This window comes from Thalia democratica, chromosome 5, assembly GCF_965202585.1.
Source record: "Thalia democratica chromosome 5, ktThaDemo2.hap1.1, whole genome shotgun sequence".
Classification (NCBI taxonomy): domain Eukaryota; kingdom Metazoa; phylum Chordata; class Thaliacea; order Salpida; family Salpidae; genus Thalia; species Thalia democratica.
The window spans coordinates 75,473,504-75,495,085 of NC_139169.1; the positions used below are offsets into that span (position 1 = coordinate 75,473,504).

Consider the following 21,582-nt stretch of genomic DNA (forward strand, 5'->3'; position numbering starts at 1 on the left):
ACCAACAAAACTATTCTGACAGAATTCTAAATATATCAAGGAACATTTCCTGAAAATTTTAGGTAGTTATCTCAAAAAACATAGGAGGAGATAGATTTTTAGTGAAATAGTCTATTTTGCTGTTTTAGTCTGAGCCTCCCATAAGGAACTTATTGTTGCCTCCGACTTTGACCAACTATATCTCAAAAATTGTTTGAGTTTTTAAAACCAGTAAACAGCATCTTGTAGCTTAGTAAAAACTATATAAAATAAAATCAAATTTCAAAAAAAGGTGTTTACCCCCCATGCCCTTAACTTAATCGTGCATTTGATTTTTTTTTACCATGCAAGACAAGGTAAATCTCAGGTTGGCGTTGAGCATAGTAGAAAAAAAAAACTTTGTATACACATAAACAATTTTTTTTTTGGTACTGTAGATTTTGAATAGAATATATATTTTTATTCAGAAAAGGCGAGAAAGTTCTCAAACTTTATTTAATTAAATGCATGATAAAAAAACAGCAAACATAGTAGGTAAATCTGCTATCTCTTGTTTAGTTGAGCACTTTTGGGTAAATTTGCTAGATTTGCAAAAGGTGACTGTAGATAGTTTTTTAAGTTTAAAAATAAGATTATATAAGTTTATTTATAGTTAAATATAAATAGATTAAAATTAAAATTTTCTTCAACTTTCCAAAGTTTTTTACTCAAATAAACATTAAAATTTTCAATAGCTCTTGAAAAGCGTCTTTAGTTGAATCACACCATCAAATTTTTTTTCAACTAATAATGAGCAACAATAACAACAATGAAGAAGCTTTATTTCTGCAACAAAACGCTCACGACACACTGATGAGAAATTACTCCACAAGACAAGTGTTGAAAAACATGGGATTTCCTGATTCAAGAGCGTAAGAATTGTTTATAGTAATTAATGAATTAATTATAGTACATGCCAATTAAGAGAACACAAAATATTTCAACTCATAAATAAGTAGGTTAGCAATGTTTTTAAACTTGAGTTGTTTAATTTTTTATTGACTTTATTTTAACTTGAAACAAACTATGTTGTCCAATTAAATTTTTGTTGAAAATAATTTTTTACAATAACGCTGGTAGGTCAATAAGTTTGTTCTTTTTTAAATATCATTAAGGGCATAGGGGGATCCAACAAAAAAAAAAGGTTCTTATATAAAACTTTAAGTACAAACTACAAGCCAGTTTTTATAGAATTTAAAACTTCCATTTAATTTCTGTGATATTGTATTTTTTCTAAATAGTTTGCTTTGCAAACGTATAGACCGCAAATTAATTTTCAAGGTCAATTTTCTTGGAACTTAAAAAATTACTAAAAATTTATCTTATTTTTAATTTTTAAGCTAGAGACCTCAAGTTTTCAGAAAAAGTTTCTTTTATATTTAAAAGACTATCAAGGGCATAGGGAGAGTCTGACATTTTTTACTAAAAATAACATTGAATCTTACATGAAAGCTTGAAGTACAAACTACAAGCCAGTTTTTATAGAGTTAAAAAATCTTATTTAACTTTTGAGTTATTGTAATTTTTATAAAAAGTTTCTGATACAAACGTATAGACCGCAAATTTTTTGAGATCAATTTTCTTGGTAATTTAAAAAGTCACCAAAAACCTATCTTCTCCTTTATTTTTTAGCTGGAGACCTCAAGTTTTCAGAAAACGTTCCTTTTATAGTTTAAAAGTCTTTAAATGTTGTAATTTTAAAAATATTAAAAAAAAAAAGTGTTTTTTTTTTTATAATTTTTTTTTTTGAAGTTAAAAAAAATCCTGCATTCTATCTTTTTAAAATTTGATTATACACTTTTGTGAAAATTTGAAGAAGATTGCTTAAAAAACAAAGGAGGAGATAGATTGTTAGTGAAATGGTCTTTTTTGCGTTTTTAGTTTGCGCCTTCCATAAGGAACCTATTGAGATCACAGACTTTGATCACTCATATCTCAAAAAGTACTTTGAATTATTTCTAGCAGTTAAAAATGTATGATAGCTCAGATAAAACTCTATAAAACAAGAATAATTTGCAATAATCAAGGTGGACCCCCCTTAATGTTTTGATTTAAAAAATAATAGAAAATTAAAATTTTAGATTAAAAAACAAAAGAATTCGGTTGATTAACTGATTTTTTTCAATAAAATTTTTATTATCCAAAATTTAAAAAATTTACTGCATTAAATCAGTTCAAATATTAGTAATGGACTTTCTGTAAAAATTTGAAGATGATTGGTTAAAAAATGAAGCCGAAAAAAGTTTTTTTATTGAAATAGTCTTTTTTTTTTTTTTTTATTATAAACTTATTGAGCACACCTACTTTTATTGCTGATATTTTAAGAGATACTGTGAATTATTTTAGCAGTTGAAATGTCTGATAGCTCAGATAAAGATATTAAAGATTTAAATTATAAAGATCAACTTCTAAAAATCAAGGTGGACCCCCCTATGTATTAAACAATGGTTTAAAAATTTAAAAATTCTTAAAGTAAAGTATTTTGTTATGTATGATTAAGGAAGAATTAATTATTTAAATAAAAACGTTTAATTAAAAAAAAATATTAATTTTTGAAATAACTATATTTGTAGCATAGCAACAAGTTGATAATTTTTTTAGGTTGAAGGCTATTGTTGCTACTGGAGACTCCGGGGTTCAAGTTGCTTGCGACTGGTAAGTTAATTGCATTTTCTAACATGTTAACTAAGTAAATGTGTACATTAAAAATTGGGAAGTTTTAAAAATGAATTGAAAATAGTCCTCACCAGCTATTACAGACAAATAAAATAAAAGTTTTTTATAAAATTACAAAATAATCTCTTTTTTATATTATTTTTTTTGTTAAATGTTAGTTTTGTTGGTTTTACATTGTTGTATTTATTAAATGATAATATTAATAATATTAAGTTTAATAATATAAATGTTAATATTTCATAATATTTTTTATTAAGAGTAAGTGTTTAATAAAAACTTTATTTTTACTTGTTTACTTAACTATTTTTATACAAATATAAAAGCACACTAATAACTTTAAATTTTTAGTCTTCTACATATGTAGATAGTGTGGTTTAAAAAAGTTTCAGTCTTTTTTATTTAACTGTAATACTTTACCTTCTGTATGTTGCTTATTTTGTTTAGCCCAAGTAAGGTATGTAAAACTGTAATTTGTTTTAATAGATTTTTTATTCTAATGTAATTATGTAACTTATATAACAATTTTTGAGAAATATTAATATTTCAACTGTTTTGTAATTTGTTTCTTTTTCTTTAAACATCAGTAGATTGAAAACTTCAAAGTAGCTGATATAATTTTCTGTGAGTTTTAATATTTTGATGTTTTCACAGGATCTTTGCTCACGTTAACGATCCTCACTTAAATGAACCTTCAACCAGAGAATATATACTATACGCGTGTCCAACTGGTTATTTAATTTATGTATCTATAGTGGATATCAGTTTTTGAGTTTTATTTCTTTTATATTTTCTGATCAAATATTTTACTGTTCATTTTACGTGGTTTTAAAAAATCATTGTATCAAGTTTTAAAAGGTATATTTAGTTTCACAACATTTTTAACTTTTGGGCTTTATATAAATATATATTAAAAATTAAACTTTCTACGTTTTGAATTTCTAACTTTGACAGTTATATACCTAATTACAGTTTTGAAAGTTTTTTAAAATGTTTTGTTTTAAATTTGTGTAGTTATTGCTTTTATGTTTTATAATTTAATCTTTTCTTTACATTTTATTTACTTTTACATTGATATTATTACTTTATGATGAAAATATCTAGTTTGGAATTAGCTTACATTCAAGTGTGTCAAATATAAAATAGTGTCCAGAAATAGCTCGTTAAATAAAGTTAAAAACAAAGAGCTTAGATTTCAAACTCTATTAACAGGACCGCTTGGTCTTGCATTGGACGAATTTTGGCAGCAGTCTATGTTGATTAGCGGCAGAAACGGAGTTCACAACACTTTTCCACATATTACACTGTGTGGTTTTTTCAAGGTTAGAACAAAACAATTTTGTTGTATACATAATTTAACACTGTGTGGTTTTTTCAAGGTTATAACAAACAAAATTTTATTGTATTCATAATTAAACACTTTGTTGATTTTAAAAAGTTCTTAAAAAATATCATATTAAAGTTTACACATTCTGCACTTTGTAGTTTTTTAGATATTCAAAAGTTATTATCTTGATAGTTAATAATTCTTTAATTTATGATTAAACTAGTGCTATTTACAGAGTGGCCACTAAACCTGGAATTCTAGGAAAACCTAGAATTTAAAAGTTTAGGCTAAATGACCTGGAAAGCCTGGAATTTGAGAAATTTTGAAAAAAAAACCTGGAAAAACCTGGAATTTTAACAAAAACCACTGAAAAAGCTGGATTTTAAACAATTTTTACATTTTAAGTAGTGAAATTTTGGTACTACACAAAAATTCTATCATTTAGATATAATATTTTTTATTATCATCAAAAATTTTGTCTATTAAAAAACATATTTAAAGTAGCTTTACTGTATCTTTTCAATGTTGTTATACTATTCAACACAGTTTTTTACCTTAAACTTAATGTTATACTAATAATAGACCCAAAAACGTGTAGTTTCAAAAACCTGGAAGAAATTCAGAGAAGTTGGAAGAAATTTATCAAAAACAATTGGCTACGTTGATAGTAGTAATAATGTATTATTTAAGTATTTTAAACTATTAAAACCTCTTCTAACTTAAGATTATATTACTTGTAAAAATGGTGAAAAAAGTATGTATTTCCAAAAACCTGGAAGAAATTCTGAAAAAGTATAAGAAATTTTGAAATCCTGTAAAAAATTTGCCAAAAACCAGTGGCCACCTTGTATTCAGACAGTTTTGTATTTTAATACTGTTGTTATATTTCTATAAAAACTTTATTATTTTGATCTTAAAAATATAAGGTATCAATATAGAAAACTTTGTTATAAAGTTAAATGAAAAGGTTTTTCAATTTAATTACTACAAGGTGTTCAAAAATAATCAACAATAAGCATTCAAGCAAACAAATTTAGTTCTTACATTAGAATATAGTTAAGTATATATATAAATTAAATGTATGGAAAGTTTTTTTTTTCCAAAATTTTTAGTTCAAAAAAGTCATTAAAAAGTTTAACCGTAACAAATATATAAATAAGTATAGCATTTATATTTTTTTTCATAGTGTGAAGACAACAACGTAGCAAACCTGGTCAAATTATAAATTAAAAATTCATTTTGATTCATAAAGAATTAAAATCTTTTATGAATGTTCAAAAGTATGTAAATTAAATCAACAGAAAATCTTATAAAATTTAACAAATAAATATAAAACTCCAAAACTTTTATTCTATTAAAGTGTATAAAAAATCGAACCTTACATACTTATATAGATAGTTTTTTGTTAATTTTTTCACAGTGTGAAGACAACAACGTAGCAAACCTGGTCAAAGCAGTCACCAGGTCTTGCGAGCGAGTTAACAAGGAAGAAGCGATAAGAAAGTTCGAGCTCGACTATTTCTCCACCGACAACTACGTCGGTTTGTTCCTGCAGAACGAAGCTGCGAAAATCCTGTGGAAGCTGTCAACCGTGTTCGCGGAAGAAGCTTTGAGCAAAGCAAGTTAGTTTTGCTCAAAAGCTTGATAAAGATTGTGTTTGAATGCTTTATAAAACATTCTGCACATAAGTACAGCACACAACAAAATATTAAATTAAAATTTGATTCATTTTTAGACTCAGTGGAAAAGCCTGATAATAAAAAAGTATCTGAGCACAGCATTAGCATACAAAAGTAGGTCAAATATAAATTTGTGTACTTTTAGACGCAGTGGTGGAGCCTCACAACAACAAGCAACTGCATATAACACTTGAGTACAAAAATATTAAAATGAAATAAATTTTATTAAAAATAAAATAAAAATTATACATTATCTAGACGCTGTGGTGGAACCTCACAACAACAAGCAACTTCACATAACGCTTGCGTACAAAATTATTAAAATGAAATAAATTTTATTATTAAATAAAAATTATGCATTACCTAGACGCTGTGGTGGAACCTCACAACAACAAGCAACTCCACATAACGCTTGCGTACAAAAATATTAAAATGAAATAAATTTTATTATTAAATAAAAATTATACATTATCTAGACGCTGTGGTGGAACCTCACAACAACAAGCAACTTCACATAACGCTTGCGTACAAAATTATTAAAATGAAATAAATTTTATTATTAAATAAAAATTATTCATTATCTAGACGCTGTGGTGGAACCTCACAACAACAAGCAGCTCCACATAACGCTTGCGTACAAAATTATTAAAATGAAATAAATTTTATCATTAAATATAAAATAAAAATTATCTAGACGCTGTGGTGGAACCTCACAACAACAAGCAACTCCACATAACGCTTGCGTACAAAATTATTAAAATGAAATAAATTTTATTATTAAATAAAAATTATTCATTATCTAGACGCTGTGGTGGAACCTCACAACAACAAGCAGCTCCACATAACGCTTGCGTACAAAAATATTAAAATGAAATAAATTTTATTATTAAATAAAAATTATACATTATCTAGACGCTGTGGTGGAACCGCACAACAACAAGCAACTTCACATAACGCTTGCGTACAAAAATATTAAAATGAAATAAATTTTATTATTAAATAAAAATTATTCATTATCTAGACGCTGTGGTGGAACCTCACAACAACAAGCAGCTCCACATAACGCTTGCGTACAAAAATATTAAAATGAAATAAATTGAATATAAAATAAAAATTAACATTATCTAGACTCTGTGGTGGAACCTCACAACAACAAGCAACTCCACATAACTCTTGCGTACAAAAATATTAAAATGAAATAAATTTTATTAAATAAAATTTATACATTATCTAGACGCTGTGGTGGAACCTCACAACAACAAGCAACTCCACATAACTCTTGCGTACAAAATTATTAAAATGAAATAAATTATTATTAAATAAAATTTATACATTATCTAGACGCTGTGGTGGAACCTCACAACAACAAGCAACTCCACATAACTCTTGCGTACAAGTTCATGGGCGACCAGCTGAAGAAACTGGAAGGTCTGGCGTCCAACATCGACCTGGACAAGGACACCAAGTGGGAGATCAGGCTGTACTCCAGGGACGCCAGGTTCAACGGGTGTGAGGTGATTTGTTGAAAAAAATAAATAACATTTTATTATTTTGTATTATTTTTATAATATTTAACACATTTGCATCTTTTCATTGACGAACATTCCATAAATTGTTGAGTTCAAATTAAATGAAAGTTTTTAAATACTTTTATACACGATATTGGAAGTTTTTTGTGTGCAGTTTAAAACAATTTGTTTTAAACATTAATTTATAATTTATTGTTTGGGTAAAGTGTTGGGTTTTTCAAAATCAAAGTAACATATATTTTACTAAAATGAAATTTATTTAAAAAAACTATTTAGTAAAATCAAAAAAGCATGTAACTAATTATCAAAAATGATTGGTTGATTAATGTTAATGTTTCTTGCAAACTTTTACTTAATGTGCACATTCTAATTTTTATTTAATACTAATGATAAAAAAGTATTATGTTGCCATATCTCTCACTACTCAAGATTTGTTTTAAAAACTTCAAAAGCTATTCAGTCAAATTTAAAATATATACCAGTATATACCAAAATAACAGTTAACTACTAAAGTTTTTTATCAGTATAATTAATTTTTATTTAATATTAAAGACATTGAGAGTGTTGTACCCGCTTGAAGTGTCACGTGACAATCAGCTTCAACTAATCAATGGAGATTATGTGCTCATGCGAACTGATCAGAATAATGAAACAGACAGGTAAGATCATTAAAAATATTAAAGTAATTATAATTATTAAACTTTTTTATCAATGGAGATTACGTACTGATGAAAACTGATCAAAATAATAATGAAACAGACAGGTGATGACTCAAATAAAATTCTTGAAAAAATAAAATACTTTAAAAAATAAAATAATTAAAAAATAAAATTTTTGAAATATAAAATAAATCGAAAAAATAAAATACTTGAAAAAAATAAATGTTCGAAAAATAAAATAAGTGAGTTAGTTAAGTTACTCTACTTCAAAGTTTTAGTTAAGACTGTATTTTGATGAGACATGATAAAAACAATCAGGAATCGAGGTGAAATATGTTAAAAATGTGTTTGTAGTTCTAACAGAAACGATTTTAAACACTAAAAAGGTTGACAAGCTACATCTCAACACTCTTTCTTAAACAGTTAATTTTTTAAACTTGTTGCTTAAATATGTGAAACTTGGGTGTTATCAATGGTTAGTTTATTAAAAAAGGCGTAAACTTTTACGAATTAACAATCATTATTACTAGTATAAAATTTTAATTAAGTATTTATTTATTCAGAATACCTGAGGGTTGGTACAATGGTACTTCATGGATGACGGGAACAACTGGAAAATTTCCAATATCTCACACTGAAATAGCTGTGGACACAGACACATGGACACTACATAAGTTGGTACTTATTCATTTAAAATGTTTAGTTTTTAAATTTCCAATTTCTCACTTTTAAATAGCAATTTACACAGATACCTTGACATTACATAATTTAGTATTTATTACTCGAATTTATTTATTACTTTAAGTTTCAACATCTCACATTAAAACTGTTTCTGCTATTAATAAATGATAGTACATAAATATTAATTATTTTAAGAGTTTTAATGCAGTATAAAAATATGATGATGTTGAAAGAAAAATTTAGAATAAACCTCAAAAGTTCAAAAAAAAATTTTACTAAAAGTGAAAACTACTTTTTTTAATGATTAAAAGTCTACTAAAAGTTAGGTTATTGTATTATTCTAAAAGATTACTGTGTTTTATATACCTTATTTAAAAAATACATTTCAGAATGTTCATATAATAATTAAGTTTTTTTAGGAGTTTTTTGATTTTTTTTGTACCTAGTACTAGTTTTGCAAAGCGTAAAACGTAGCAAGTTATTCTATTTTTCATTCTTTTCAGGAGTCTGTGGTCAAGGTTAAATGTAATAAAGTGACGCTTAAGCCCAAGAAACCTTAGTTGGCAACCTTGTTTTGTGAACAGGCTAGATTTACCAAAAAAAATTTTTTGAGGGCTAAAGTATTAAAATATTATTTAAAATAAAATATATATTAAACAGCGGTTGTGAGATAAAACATACATAAAATAGGCTATACAGTTTACTCACAACCAAAAAAAGCTTACTTTCTAACTTATATAACAAAAAACTTACACTTGCTTTTCTGCATTTTTAATTAAAATGCACACAATTACTTAACAACCACGTTTAGCAGCCCCTAAGGTCTTAAAATTGAACTTTAGAAATTGAATAATTTTTGTAAGAGACTCAGGTTGAAAACTAATGTCTCCGGTTTGGAGCGTGACAAGTGAAAGTGGTCACTTGTTAACCTTTTTTACTGTGCAAAAATGACCACACAAACATGATAACAATCCGTGCAATATTGATGTTTCGTGTAAAACAAATAAGGCAAGTATATTTTACAAACATAAACAGCGTTATAAACAGTTATTTTTCTTAGTTGAATGTAGCATTTTAATTAATTTGTAATTTTAATACAAGTTAGTGTTTTTTTTGAAACAAAAACTGTTTGAGGTAGTTTAAATTGCTCAGCACCCCCTTTGACGTCATCACGTGTCGTCCCTGCCACCTACGTCACAAGTGTATGACGTCATTTACTTTACACGTCATCTTAGTTATCTCACTTAAATAAAATTTCAACATTTTACGTATACTTTTATACACTAAACAAGCTTCCATATGTAAGCCGATGTAAATTAAATTAATTCTTTGAATTTATATCAGGATATTTTCAAATTTTAACAAAAATCCACAAAAGCCGATAATTTTTATTTACCTTAAAAGATAAAAAAAGTATTTGTGACAAAAAATATTTCTAGCTAAAAAATACAGCTTTCAAAATATTTTCTTTAACTTAAGTTGTATAATAATAAACGTAATTTGCTTTTTTTATGACCGGTTTTTGTGAGAATAAAATCTGATCTTGTCTAATAAACAACATTGTTAAAATGCTCTTTACTGTTTTGTTAATTAAGTGAAAAGGTCAGATTTTTTCTCACCGTAACCGGTCATAAATAAAACAGTTAATTAGCACATATTTTATTATTTAAATTAGCTCGTTATTTTGTAAACAGAGCAATAATTTGTTGACAAAATATATGAAAATATAGGCTTGTAAAGTTTTGATTCTTTCAAATTCATCACAGGAGAAAATTTAGGAAAATATTATAAACTTTTAAGTATATTCGATTGCCTAAAACTGTGAAATTTAGTTTCCATCAAATTGTTATTAATTTAATATATTTACAGAAAAGCATTTCTGGCAAATAAAATGATTTTTTGAAATATACTTTATAGTCTTGTGTATTTTCATTTAAATTCCTTTACACTTACCAGTTTGATAAACAAACAGGAAAGCGTTCCTCACAAACAACAAAAATGTTCAAACATACTTTACAAACTAAACTAATAGAATTCAATTTACATTTTATTTAAATAAACAGGAAAGCGTTTCTGACAAACGACGCAGGTGAATTGAACAATCGACCGAAGTTGACGAGAAGATATTCGAGAGGTGCTGACGAATTCCATCAGAGTCGGCATTTGTTCAAAGTTTGTCTTATTTAATATAAATAATTTGTTTAATTTATTGATACTCACGGAAATATTCCAGAGATGCTGATGAATTACACCGAAGTCGGCATTTATTTGAATTTTGTTTTGTTAGTAGGTATAAAGTTATTTATTCTTACTATTTAATTTAAAGTTTAGAAGTTTCTGTGCCAGACAAAAGCTTGTTTTTAGTTTAAGTTTTTGTACTTTGTTTTGTACTTAAATTTACTCGCAAATATCTGTAACACTTGTCTACAAAAAAAATAAAAACATTTTAATCGTAATGAAATTTTGAAAAAAAAAGTTAAATATAAGTAGGTTTTTTTTCCTAGTATTTTTCCTAGTGAAGAGGTTTAAATAAAGTTTTATCATTAAAGTATGTAAAATCTTTTAAAACAATTCTAATAATAAGGTTTTAATTTTCCACAAGGAAAACAAAGAATGAGCTGTGCAGTAAATAACGTTCACCATCTTTAGACCTTTTTTTTTAAGATAAAAATAATTTTCTCTATTTAATTTAATCAATTTTTTATTTGTGTTCTCAGGAGGAAGTGAACATGCCTAGCGTCAGTGAGGAGACTTCTTCATCACAGGATCCCTCCAGGAGGTCTCAAGACACAACATCATCCCAGGATCCCAACAAAAGATCTCAGGACACGATAGTGAGTCTCCTCGATGCGAGCCACGACGCTTCGAGAAGAAGGAGCAGGTTACCCGCTCAGTGGATAGGGGCTGAGGTGGGAAAAAAAAATTTAGTTTTTAATATTTTAAACTTCTTCTTGTAAAAGTGTAAAAGTGCGCAAAATATTCAGGCTGAGTTTAAAAAAAAACAATACTACCACTTCTACCTGTTCAAAATCAACTAATAATTAATCTGATTAATTTTTAAAGCGGTTTAAAAGTTTTATATGTTTTGTTGTTACAGTAAACTTGAGTTAGTTTTAGTTTAGGTTTTTTAGAGTTGTAACCATAACTATGTTTTTTTCAATTATAGTACAAAATGTTAAAAGTATATTTATTTATCAAAATAGAGATATATCTTAAAAATCAAATTCGTCCTGCCCAAAAAACAGTAGATTTGTATGCCTTTTTTTATGTAAAAGTTAATTCTAAACAAACAAGTTTTATAAACTTATTAAATTTTAACAATTCAAATTAAACAATTATTACAGCAAACAGAAACTGACGAAGAAGATGTGAATAACTCAAATGATTTCGAGCAACGTGAAGAAGATGTTTATGCTAAGGTTAGTGTGTCTTTCGTCTGAAATGGTTAAAAGTAAAAATTCAAAAACGAAGCATTATTTTTTCTAATATAACTACCTTATTGTCAGCTGATCACATCAATCTATTCAGGCTAAATAAGTCTAGTTTGAAGTTTTGAAAAAGTTTTGATTAAGTTTTTCTTAGTCTTAGTAATTTTGACTATATACAAATTAATTTAAAATTACCTTAAATCTTTTCTTCCAGCACAGTATATTTTTCTTTATTGGATTTCTTATTCTCGATCTTAATTTTTTATTTTGGAAGTTGTACTTCAAAATTTCATTCCATTTGAATAAGATTTCTTTTATAATTTTAGAAGTACAACTTCCAAAATAATTAATTTTGACTATAAAATGATATATTTCTCGGAAGTTTTGTTTTCATGTTATATTTTCAAGCTGCTTTGTGATCATGATTATCACAATGAGTATTTAAACTTTATTAATTGTATTATTTTCAGATTTTTATTTTATCTACTGTTTTCGTCCTCTGTTATACTCAAGACTGACACAAAGCACTTTTTTGAGGCCTCTTTTTCAACTCAAAGAGTGGCAACCCTGGTATTAGCTTTTAATCAAAAATCAAAAATATTTAGACACGTAAAATATTTTTTGTGAGTAAGCAATTTATCTTATAAGTGAGAATTAATTTCATCAAGTAATTTAGGATAATATATTTTCCAGGTGAGCAAACCGCGGGGAGTTAGATGCGTGATATCGAAGCTACCTGTGACGTCAAACAGGAGAATTTACATATTTCGTCATGCGGAACGTGTTGACGTCACTTTCAGCAAAGAGTGGATACTTCACTCGTTCGATAAAAAAGGTTTTTACAAATTTTTTTTATAAATTGGTATTAATATATTAGTTTGTATAAGAATTATTTCAGTTGATTATTATTATTGTTATTTATATTCAGTAAAGAGTCGATACTTCACTCGTTCGATAAAAAAGGTTAACAAATTATTTCTAAGTATTTGTATTAGTTTGGTAAAATAGGTTTAAAAAATGTTTATCATTTTATTAAATAAAGTGTGGGCCCTTCACTAGTTTGAAAAGAAATTTATTTATTTATTTTTATGTTTATTTTAGTTTTTTATTGTTTTTATTTATACTAAGTAAATAGTTGATCCTTCACTCGTTAGATAAAAAAAAGGTTATTATCCGTGTTTATATATTAATATTTATGTTTTTCCTGTTTCAATCTAAACCTTAAAGTATTAGATAAGTGACTTCTGTTTTTATGTTATTGGATAATGGTATATTACGATTAAGAAGTGGTTCTTTTATTTTATTGGTATTTTAGTGTTTTTATGTTTGAAGTAAATTTTGTATGTGTGTTTAGTATGATTTTTGAAAATGATAAACTATTGGATTTTTATTTGACATTATAAAAAGGTCAGTATATGTTTTACTTAGGTGTTTAAGTAATTAAATCATTAAGTTACAAATAAGTGAAAGGTAATTTTTATACTACATGTTTATATAATTTAAAACTGCGAAGTTGGTTTTAATCTTTAAAACAAATTTTGACATCAGCATGAATACTTTTTCAAGTTGAAAAATACTAAATATAAAAGTTTGTTTATTTTGTAATTTTTCACAATTAAGTTTTTTGTGAACAGTAAAAAGTAAAAGTCGCCTCAGGTTAAATTTTGGTTTTGTATGTTGTGAAAATTTACTTTTTTGTACAAAAATTTAAGGTTTTGTTTACAAAGAGTAAGCTATTTTTAGCAACATGACATAATAGAAATATTTTCCAAATTTTTAAGCTTAAATTTTACCCGGAAAGTATATTTTTCATTAATATTTTTGAAATTTGTTTTACTTTATAAAAAAGTATATAAAGTGTAAACAATATTGTTTTAAAAGTTAACTGTACTTATCAGAAAATATTTGAAATAAAACTTAATTTATAATAAATAAAAACTCTCCAAGTTGATTTGAGTTTTAAGCTTGATTATTAGTCATACTCAGTCTTTTAATGAGCAAAACACAATTAATTGTAGATTTTGTTACAGGGTTGCCAAAAAATATGAATTCCTGTAAACCCTAAAATTTTATTGTTAAAAGTTATTATTTAAAAACACGTTTAAGTTAGCTTCACCGTATATTATCAATGTTGTTATACCATTCAATACATTTTTTTAGCTTAAATTTAAGTTTACGCTAAGAATGGACCGAAAAACGTGTTCTATAAAAAACCTAGAAGAAATTTAGAAAACAAGGAAAAATCTTTTGGCAATCCTGATTTTCGATAAATAATTAAATCACATATGTTAATAGATCAAAAAAAAGTTTTTAAACTAATACAACTTGTTTTATCATTATAATCCGTGTGTGTTTTAAGCTTGTTTTATAGTTGAAATTATTAGTAGTTAGAAGAAGCTTATGTTCAAAGTACTTAATAAACATATTGCATAGATTTTCTATTCATAAATTTAAATAAAATCGTTGAATTACTTTAAATCAGTTAAAAGGAAGTTTTGGTAACTTGAAGAATGATATCGTTTATATTGTTTTAAGAAATTTTTGACTTATAAGTTTGTTACAGTTTAGTGTTTAGTATTTTATTTATACTTAGTATAACGTTACAACTAAACTGTTAAAATTATTACACACAAAATTTTTATAAAAAAAACTATATTACCATCTAAATTAAATTTAAACAAAAACTTATAGCTTGAATATTATGGCATCAGTTCATAGAATATTTAATAGATATTACATAAACAGAAAAGAGATAAAGAACACACTTGTTTAGCACATTTACTATTTTTAATTTTTGCAATTAAACACTTAACTGAAAGTTTCCAAGTAAAAGTTGTTTTTTCTGCGAATAATAAAGGATTTCTTAATTCAAAGTAACCAAAGAAAAGCATATCACATAGTGAGCGATAGACAGTTTATTAAATATACAAAAAAACTTCATATGTATTGTATATTTTCCCACATGAACAAACTACTCTCTCAATTTATTGATTGTTGAGTCTGTAAAGTTATTTTTCTTCAAATTTCAAATTATCTAACAGGAAGTTACTTCCGACACAACATAAACATGCCGGTGAGACTTCCGAAGAGGAAAGGGTATCCCAACACATTCCACAGAGATGCACCCATCACTGAAATGGGATCTCATCAGGTTATTTGATTATTACTTTATTTTCCCTTTATATCCCACAGGTATTGGAATTGTTCAGTTGCTTTATTGAATTAATGATCCAACATATCACTTTAACAAAATGTTTAATATTTCTTACCAAGACATTTAACAAAATGAAAAGTAGCTAGCTTAATTTATTTAATTAATTTTTTTTATAGAAATTAGCTCTTACCAGTTTTTATTAATGAAATTAGGTTTAAAAATTATAAATACCAACTTGATATATAAAACTTAACAGACCAATTCTAAAGTTTTATTTTTTATATCACTGAGTTTTTTTCTAACCACGTATAATCACTAGATTTATAACTCTAAAGAAGTTTTATTTTAATATTGTACTTTTTTAAATTAAATAATTTCAGTCTGTGCTGGTAACTTTTAACCTTCAAAAGATTTTGTACAGTTTTTAATTCGAAGTAAGCCGGAAAATATCATGCTAATGAAAATATTTAATAAATTTTCCAGGAAGTTTTAAGCAATGTCTTCTTTTTCTGTAGCGTGAGATTGTGGCATTATGTACTCAATTATGATGAAATGTGTTATTCTATCTTTTGAAACTGTTTAACATTTGCTTTCGCTTCTGTTGTTTTTTTATTTTCTAGAGTACTAAAAATGACATTGAACTATCATAAAAAAAACTTGTTTTTTTTATAGAATAAAAAGTAATGTTTTATTTTACGGAATTAAGTTTAAACACTTAATAACTTTTTTTTAATTTAACAATTTTATAAACAACTTAAATACAGTTAGGCTAAATTAGTTTAAAATGTTCATAATATTAAGGTATTTAATTCACAGGCGTATTTGAGCGGCCAAGCAATGAAACTTTCCGGAGTTAATATTCAACACGTTTATTCGAGTCCATCATTGAGGAGTGTTCAGACTGCACATTCTATATTAACAGGTTACATTTTCATTTTTATTAGATATATACAAACTTAACTTGTGATTTTATTAAGTCTATTTTGACAGTTTACACTATTGATGAAAAAACTCTAAAAAAAATCCTTTTACTCATTCTAAATAACTCATTTTCATATTTCAGTACTTTTCAATATCTATATTTTAAAAATGTATACACATTGTATGTTCAATTTTTTTGTGTGTATTTTGATAGGTTACACTGTTTGTATAGAAAATGAAAAACTCTAAAAAAATATTATGACTCTGTATAAATGTATTGTTTTTATATTTGGAATGCATTTGAATTATTCACAACAAAAGTAGTTTTTGAGTTTGTTTTGCTTTAAATTATGAAATTGTATACTTGTTTACAAAACTATTATTTTGTTTACTTATTTGGAAAAAATGATATATAAGCTTTTTTGGTAGTTGCAAAAGTGTTAGTTAAATGAGAGAAAATTTAAAAAGTGATTAAAATTAAGTTAAGGAAGTAATTAATTTTTGAATTTACTATCTATCCAGAACTGTAATTATTAGGAGAAAATGTAGTTAGAATTATTTCATTTCTATATTCTTCTTTAGGTTTTTTTGCAACTAATATAAAAAAAGTTTTATAAAATAATTAAAAAGTACTAAACATGTTTACTCAATAGCTTTATTTAAAACAATTACAATTTATAATTTTTTTATGATATTTACCACCTATGTATTTAATATTGAGCACTACACAACTTATTTGTCTAAATCTAAAAAAAAAAACGGTTGTCTATATTATATATTTTTTTTTTTGCAAAATTTTTATACACTGCATGTAAACACGTGTATGTTATTATACTGTGACGTAACACTTATTCCGGAAGATGTTTAAACTTTTTATTGTTACGTCACCAACCTAGCTGCATTGTTTTATATAAACTTTTTAAAATTAACTAATACCTAAAATATAAGTTGTAATTATACTTTCTACCTTTTATGTTGATTCTTAAAACAAAACGTAAGCAAAGTCAATGTCTTCAATAAAAAAAAGTTTATTAAATTTTTGTAGGACTAGGAATCGAAAAATCAACAGAAATAAATTTGGAATTATACATATTTGAATGGATGAAGTGGTGCATAGGTTTGAATTATTTATTAAGACTATGTATTATTTACTTACACAAGCAATTTTTCTATTTAGCTGTGGTAATTTTTAATTCCTTTTTCTACCAATGTTAATGTTTTATTAAAAGTTGAAATGCTTTTTTTTGCATGTATTAATAAAAAGAAAACAAGTTTGTAAGAAATTGTTGTAAAACTATTTTTTTGAAATGTTTTAAATCTAGTTCTTAAATTGTCTTTTTATTAGATTTAAAAAAATAGCCTGTTGTCTAAGTTTCTTGAGTTTTTTAGAAACAAATTGAATAAAAGATTGAAATAAAGAAATTAATGAAAGTTTTTGTTAGTTTTATATGTAATATTATTTGTCCAGTGTATTTTCAAATGATATAAATGCACATCATGTATATACAAATTTGTAAGTGAATTCTACGTACAAGAAAAAATGATGCTTGGTAAATTTATACTTGTTGAAACTTAGTACAATGACTAATAAAAGTATTTCAATCTTTTCAAAATACTGCAGCTGTTTTAGTGCGGTTTTCATAAAATAATTAAAATAATTGTATATATTGTTTTTAAGAAAATGTTGCAGTATATTTATAAGCTATTATAAATTGGAGAAAAACTTATTTACCAAATTAAACTCTAAATATTATAGTTTTTTTCTCACTTAAGTAAAAAAAAAGTTTTTAGGAATTATTTTTCAAGAAGCTCGCTGAATAACTTTATATTATCGCATATAAATATTGTTAAGTTCAGTTAAATTTTATTGATTCTTTGACAAGGACAGATTTTTTTCTCACCGAAACCTATCATAAATAAAATACTTAATTGTTTATAATTATTTAAAGAGCCTTGTATAAATTTACACTAGAAACAGTAATGCTTGTCAAACTTTTTTACTTATAGAAACTTTATTCTCACACAATTTTTTTTTGTGCAAACAATAAACATCAAAAGAAAAAAATAATTGCAATAGATTTCACCATCATTAAGTCCATGAAAAATTTGTAAAAAGTACACTATTAACAATACTACTATCACATAATTTGCAAACGAATTGAAGTGCAAAATATATTTTCACCGCAATTTGAAGGTGTAGAAAATGATTTTTGAAAATTTTCTTCATAAGGTCCCCTTTGAAGAAATAAAAAAACAATGGGGCCCATTTAATAAGGTTTATAAACCTTTTTTGCTCTTTAACCATAATATCTAGTGTAAGTTTCAAATAACGGTCTTCTGCCCCCTCTTGTGGCTTATGGCCCCCTAACTTTCTAAAATGGTCCCTAGGGGGGGCCATGTGACCAACTTTGGGAAACCCTGGTAAGTTTTGATATACATTCTTTCCTAAAACTAATGTATTAAAAAAAAAGAAGTGTGCACAATCACCAAAATTAATATTTGAAAAATATTAGATGGTAAAGAAAAGTCTACAGTTTTTATTCTGTTCTCACACAATCTTCAAACTAATTGAAGTACAGTTTAGAATGTCAAGTAGGTAATAACTATTTGTAACTCAAATTATATTATCAAAGGAGGCTTACCGCAGTTCGTGGATGTTGAAACGCTGAGAGAATTCGGCATCAACGCATCGACCGCGTACAAGTCGCAAGGGAAGGCCGAAGACCTGCCGAACAAGGAAAAATGCTCGCAGTATTTTCAGAGATCGTACGAGTGGATATGCAACATGCTGAAAAACACCGCTGGTTGTTATTGTTGAAAGCTGTGACTTGATTTTTGATTTCAAACAGAACATACTTTATTTCTAACTATAATTTAGTTTTAAGTAATAAATTTTTTTACACTTAAAAAATCTTGTCGATATCTATTTACAAACCAGAAGAAGTTAGTTTAGTTCCAAACCTGGTTGTTTGCTGTTGTTTTTAAATATGTTTGTTTTGAATAACCAAGTTTCAAACAGAATTTGTTCAAGCATAAACATTTAATTGATAAATATTTTGTGAACTGCATGTTGGTATAGTACCAAAATTTCTCTTGATTTTCAAAAAGCTGTTATGTTTATAAAGTTCATTATCAAGTTTTAAATTAAATTTTTTATTTGTTTTATTTATAAAAAATATATCACAATCTAAGCAGAAAAAGTAAAGTTATTAGCTTTAACAAGGCTGTTAATTATTAAAATATAGCACAAAGTTAATTAAACAAAAATTTTTAACTATTAAATCTCTGTCATATTTTATCATAATGTATGTTTAAATACTATAGATTTTACTTAAAAAAATTCATACGAATGATTTTATGATTATTTATTTTTGTTGAAAGCTGTGATTCGATTAAGTTTTGATTTCAAACAGTACATACTTTATTTGTAACTAAATAATTAAGTTTAAATTAATAATTTTTTTTTACATTTAAAATATATTTTCGATATCTATTTACAAACTAGAAGAAGTTAGTTTAGTTCCAATTCTTAATATAACATAAAAAGCAGCTCAAAGTTAACTGAAGTATAATAAGTGTTTGTTTATTTATCACCTGGTAAGCCTATATTATATAATAGTATCACAAAAAAAAATTAGTTCTAATAACGGACCACTTAATAAACTTTACCTACATTACTTTGAACAGTATAAAAAATTACAAATCAATACAAAACTTACATTCATGGCTAATTATTTATCCTTTAAAAAACCATAAAAATGATGTCTTAATAGTGGGTCACTTAATAATGTATACTTATATTGCTTTAAACGCTTGAAAGTGTTAAAAAACATATAAACTTAACTAAAATTGTACTAAATTATTTTTTAACCTCACAACACATTTTTAAAACAGGTGACGTCCTAATAGTGGGCCACGCCGCCACATTGGACGTCATGACCCGCCAAATTCAGGGTTTCGACCCGAGACCCATGCCCGAGTTTGTTAGCTTCGTTACCAAGGTGAGACATGGTGTAGAAATGTTTTATTGATTTCTTAAGCTGAGGTAAAGTAAAATTTTATAGTCCATATAAGATTTAACAAACTACAGATTATTTAAGCTTCATAAAATAGGTAGATTGGTCAATGCTTTAATAACACTATAAAAACAATAATAAAAATAATAAAAATATTGTCGATGCATAAATATTTTAAATGAACATTTTAAAATTCGTTTTATAATAATTTTTATTAGAATTTTCTAAATATTTCCTTAGTTTTATCAAAAACACTACTAGTTTACAATGACAAATGTATAATGTTTTTATGTTTCAAATATATTACAACCTGCAGTTGCTCATAGTTTTTCTAATAAATTGGTTTACAACACAATATTACTTATTACCAGGTTCCGTACTGTGCCTCTGTTGTGTTAGAAGAAGTAAGACCTTCCCACTACAGACTAACAAAACCCCCCTATCCGTCGCTGACACATTCTCCTAACCCCATGTTCGATTGGAAGAAGCTTCTGACGTCATAACCACCTTATCCATCGCTGACGCATTCTCCTAACCCCATGTTCGATTGGAAGAAGCTTCTGACGTCATAACCACCTTATCCATCGCTGACACATTCTCCTAACCCCATGTTTGATTGGAAGAAGCTTCTGACGTCATAATTACCTTATCCATCGCTGACACATTCTCCTAACCCCATGTCCGATTGGAAGAAGCTTCTGACGTCATAATCACCTTATCAATCGCTGAGGCATTCTCCTAACCCCATGTTCGATTGGAAGAAGTTTCTGACGTCATAATTACCTCATCATACGTCACTGATACATTCTCCCAACCTTTTTTATTGGAAGAAAATAACTTATGAGGTTATTAAAGCTACTCAGGTGATTAATTTTATCAGAAATATTTAAATTTAATTTGATATGCATTTAAATTGTTGCTAATATTTTAGACTACCTTTTATTTTATTTACTATTTTTAGTTATTATTACCTTATCCATCGTTATGTGTATTTCCAATTAATCTGACATTGTCTTAACTTTTGTAAACTTTAATCTTTTAAAAAAAGTTTTGCCTTAAATTTTTAAACAAGTTAAGTACAGATGGAGTTTTGTTTTTTTTTTTTAATTTATACAAACATTTATAATTCATTTATCAATATTTTTTATGTAAAGTCTGTTTAGTTTAAATTTTAATGCTTTCATTGTAATGATGGTATAATTTAAACTTATTAAAAGCATGGTTAAATATATATTATAACTAAAAATTACATGTTATCTATGTAATATTTTTATTTGATGCTGCTTTTAAACACTTGTTAAAATTTCATTTTTTGTTGACTCAGGCAGTCAAATATTTATAAAAATCTTCAATCATGTTTTTTATAGAATTTAATTAAATCCATTTTTTAGTACAAGCATTTTAATACAAATTAATGACAATATTTTTATAAGTTCCCTCGCTTAAAAGCTGTATAAGTCTCGAATTCTGACAATTTTATATCAATATTTTTGTTTA

General features: G+C 26.1%; 1 protein-coding gene across 1 annotated transcript; it reads left to right on the forward strand.

Annotated features, from left to right (window-relative positions):
• Positions 1 to 718: 718 nt before the first annotated feature.
• LOC145835580 (ubiquitin-associated and SH3 domain-containing protein B-like) lies at positions 719 to 21,009 on the forward strand. Its single transcript, XM_082943246.1, has 18 exons — positions 719 to 890; positions 2,620 to 2,673; positions 3,346 to 3,422; positions 3,904 to 4,013; positions 5,439 to 5,640; positions 7,039 to 7,211; positions 7,779 to 7,885; positions 8,449 to 8,559; positions 10,630 to 10,738; positions 11,284 to 11,475; positions 11,911 to 11,985; positions 12,688 to 12,829; positions 15,036 to 15,145; positions 15,965 to 16,070; positions 17,115 to 17,186; positions 18,703 to 18,873; positions 19,964 to 20,070; positions 20,457 to 21,009. The coding sequence occupies exons 1-18, from the start codon at positions 769 to 771 to the stop codon at positions 20,586 to 20,588; spliced, it is 2,172 nt and encodes a 723-aa protein (XP_082799372.1). The 5' UTR covers positions 719 to 768; the 3' UTR covers positions 20,589 to 21,009.
• The last annotated feature ends 573 nt before the right edge of the window (positions 21,010 to 21,582 follow it).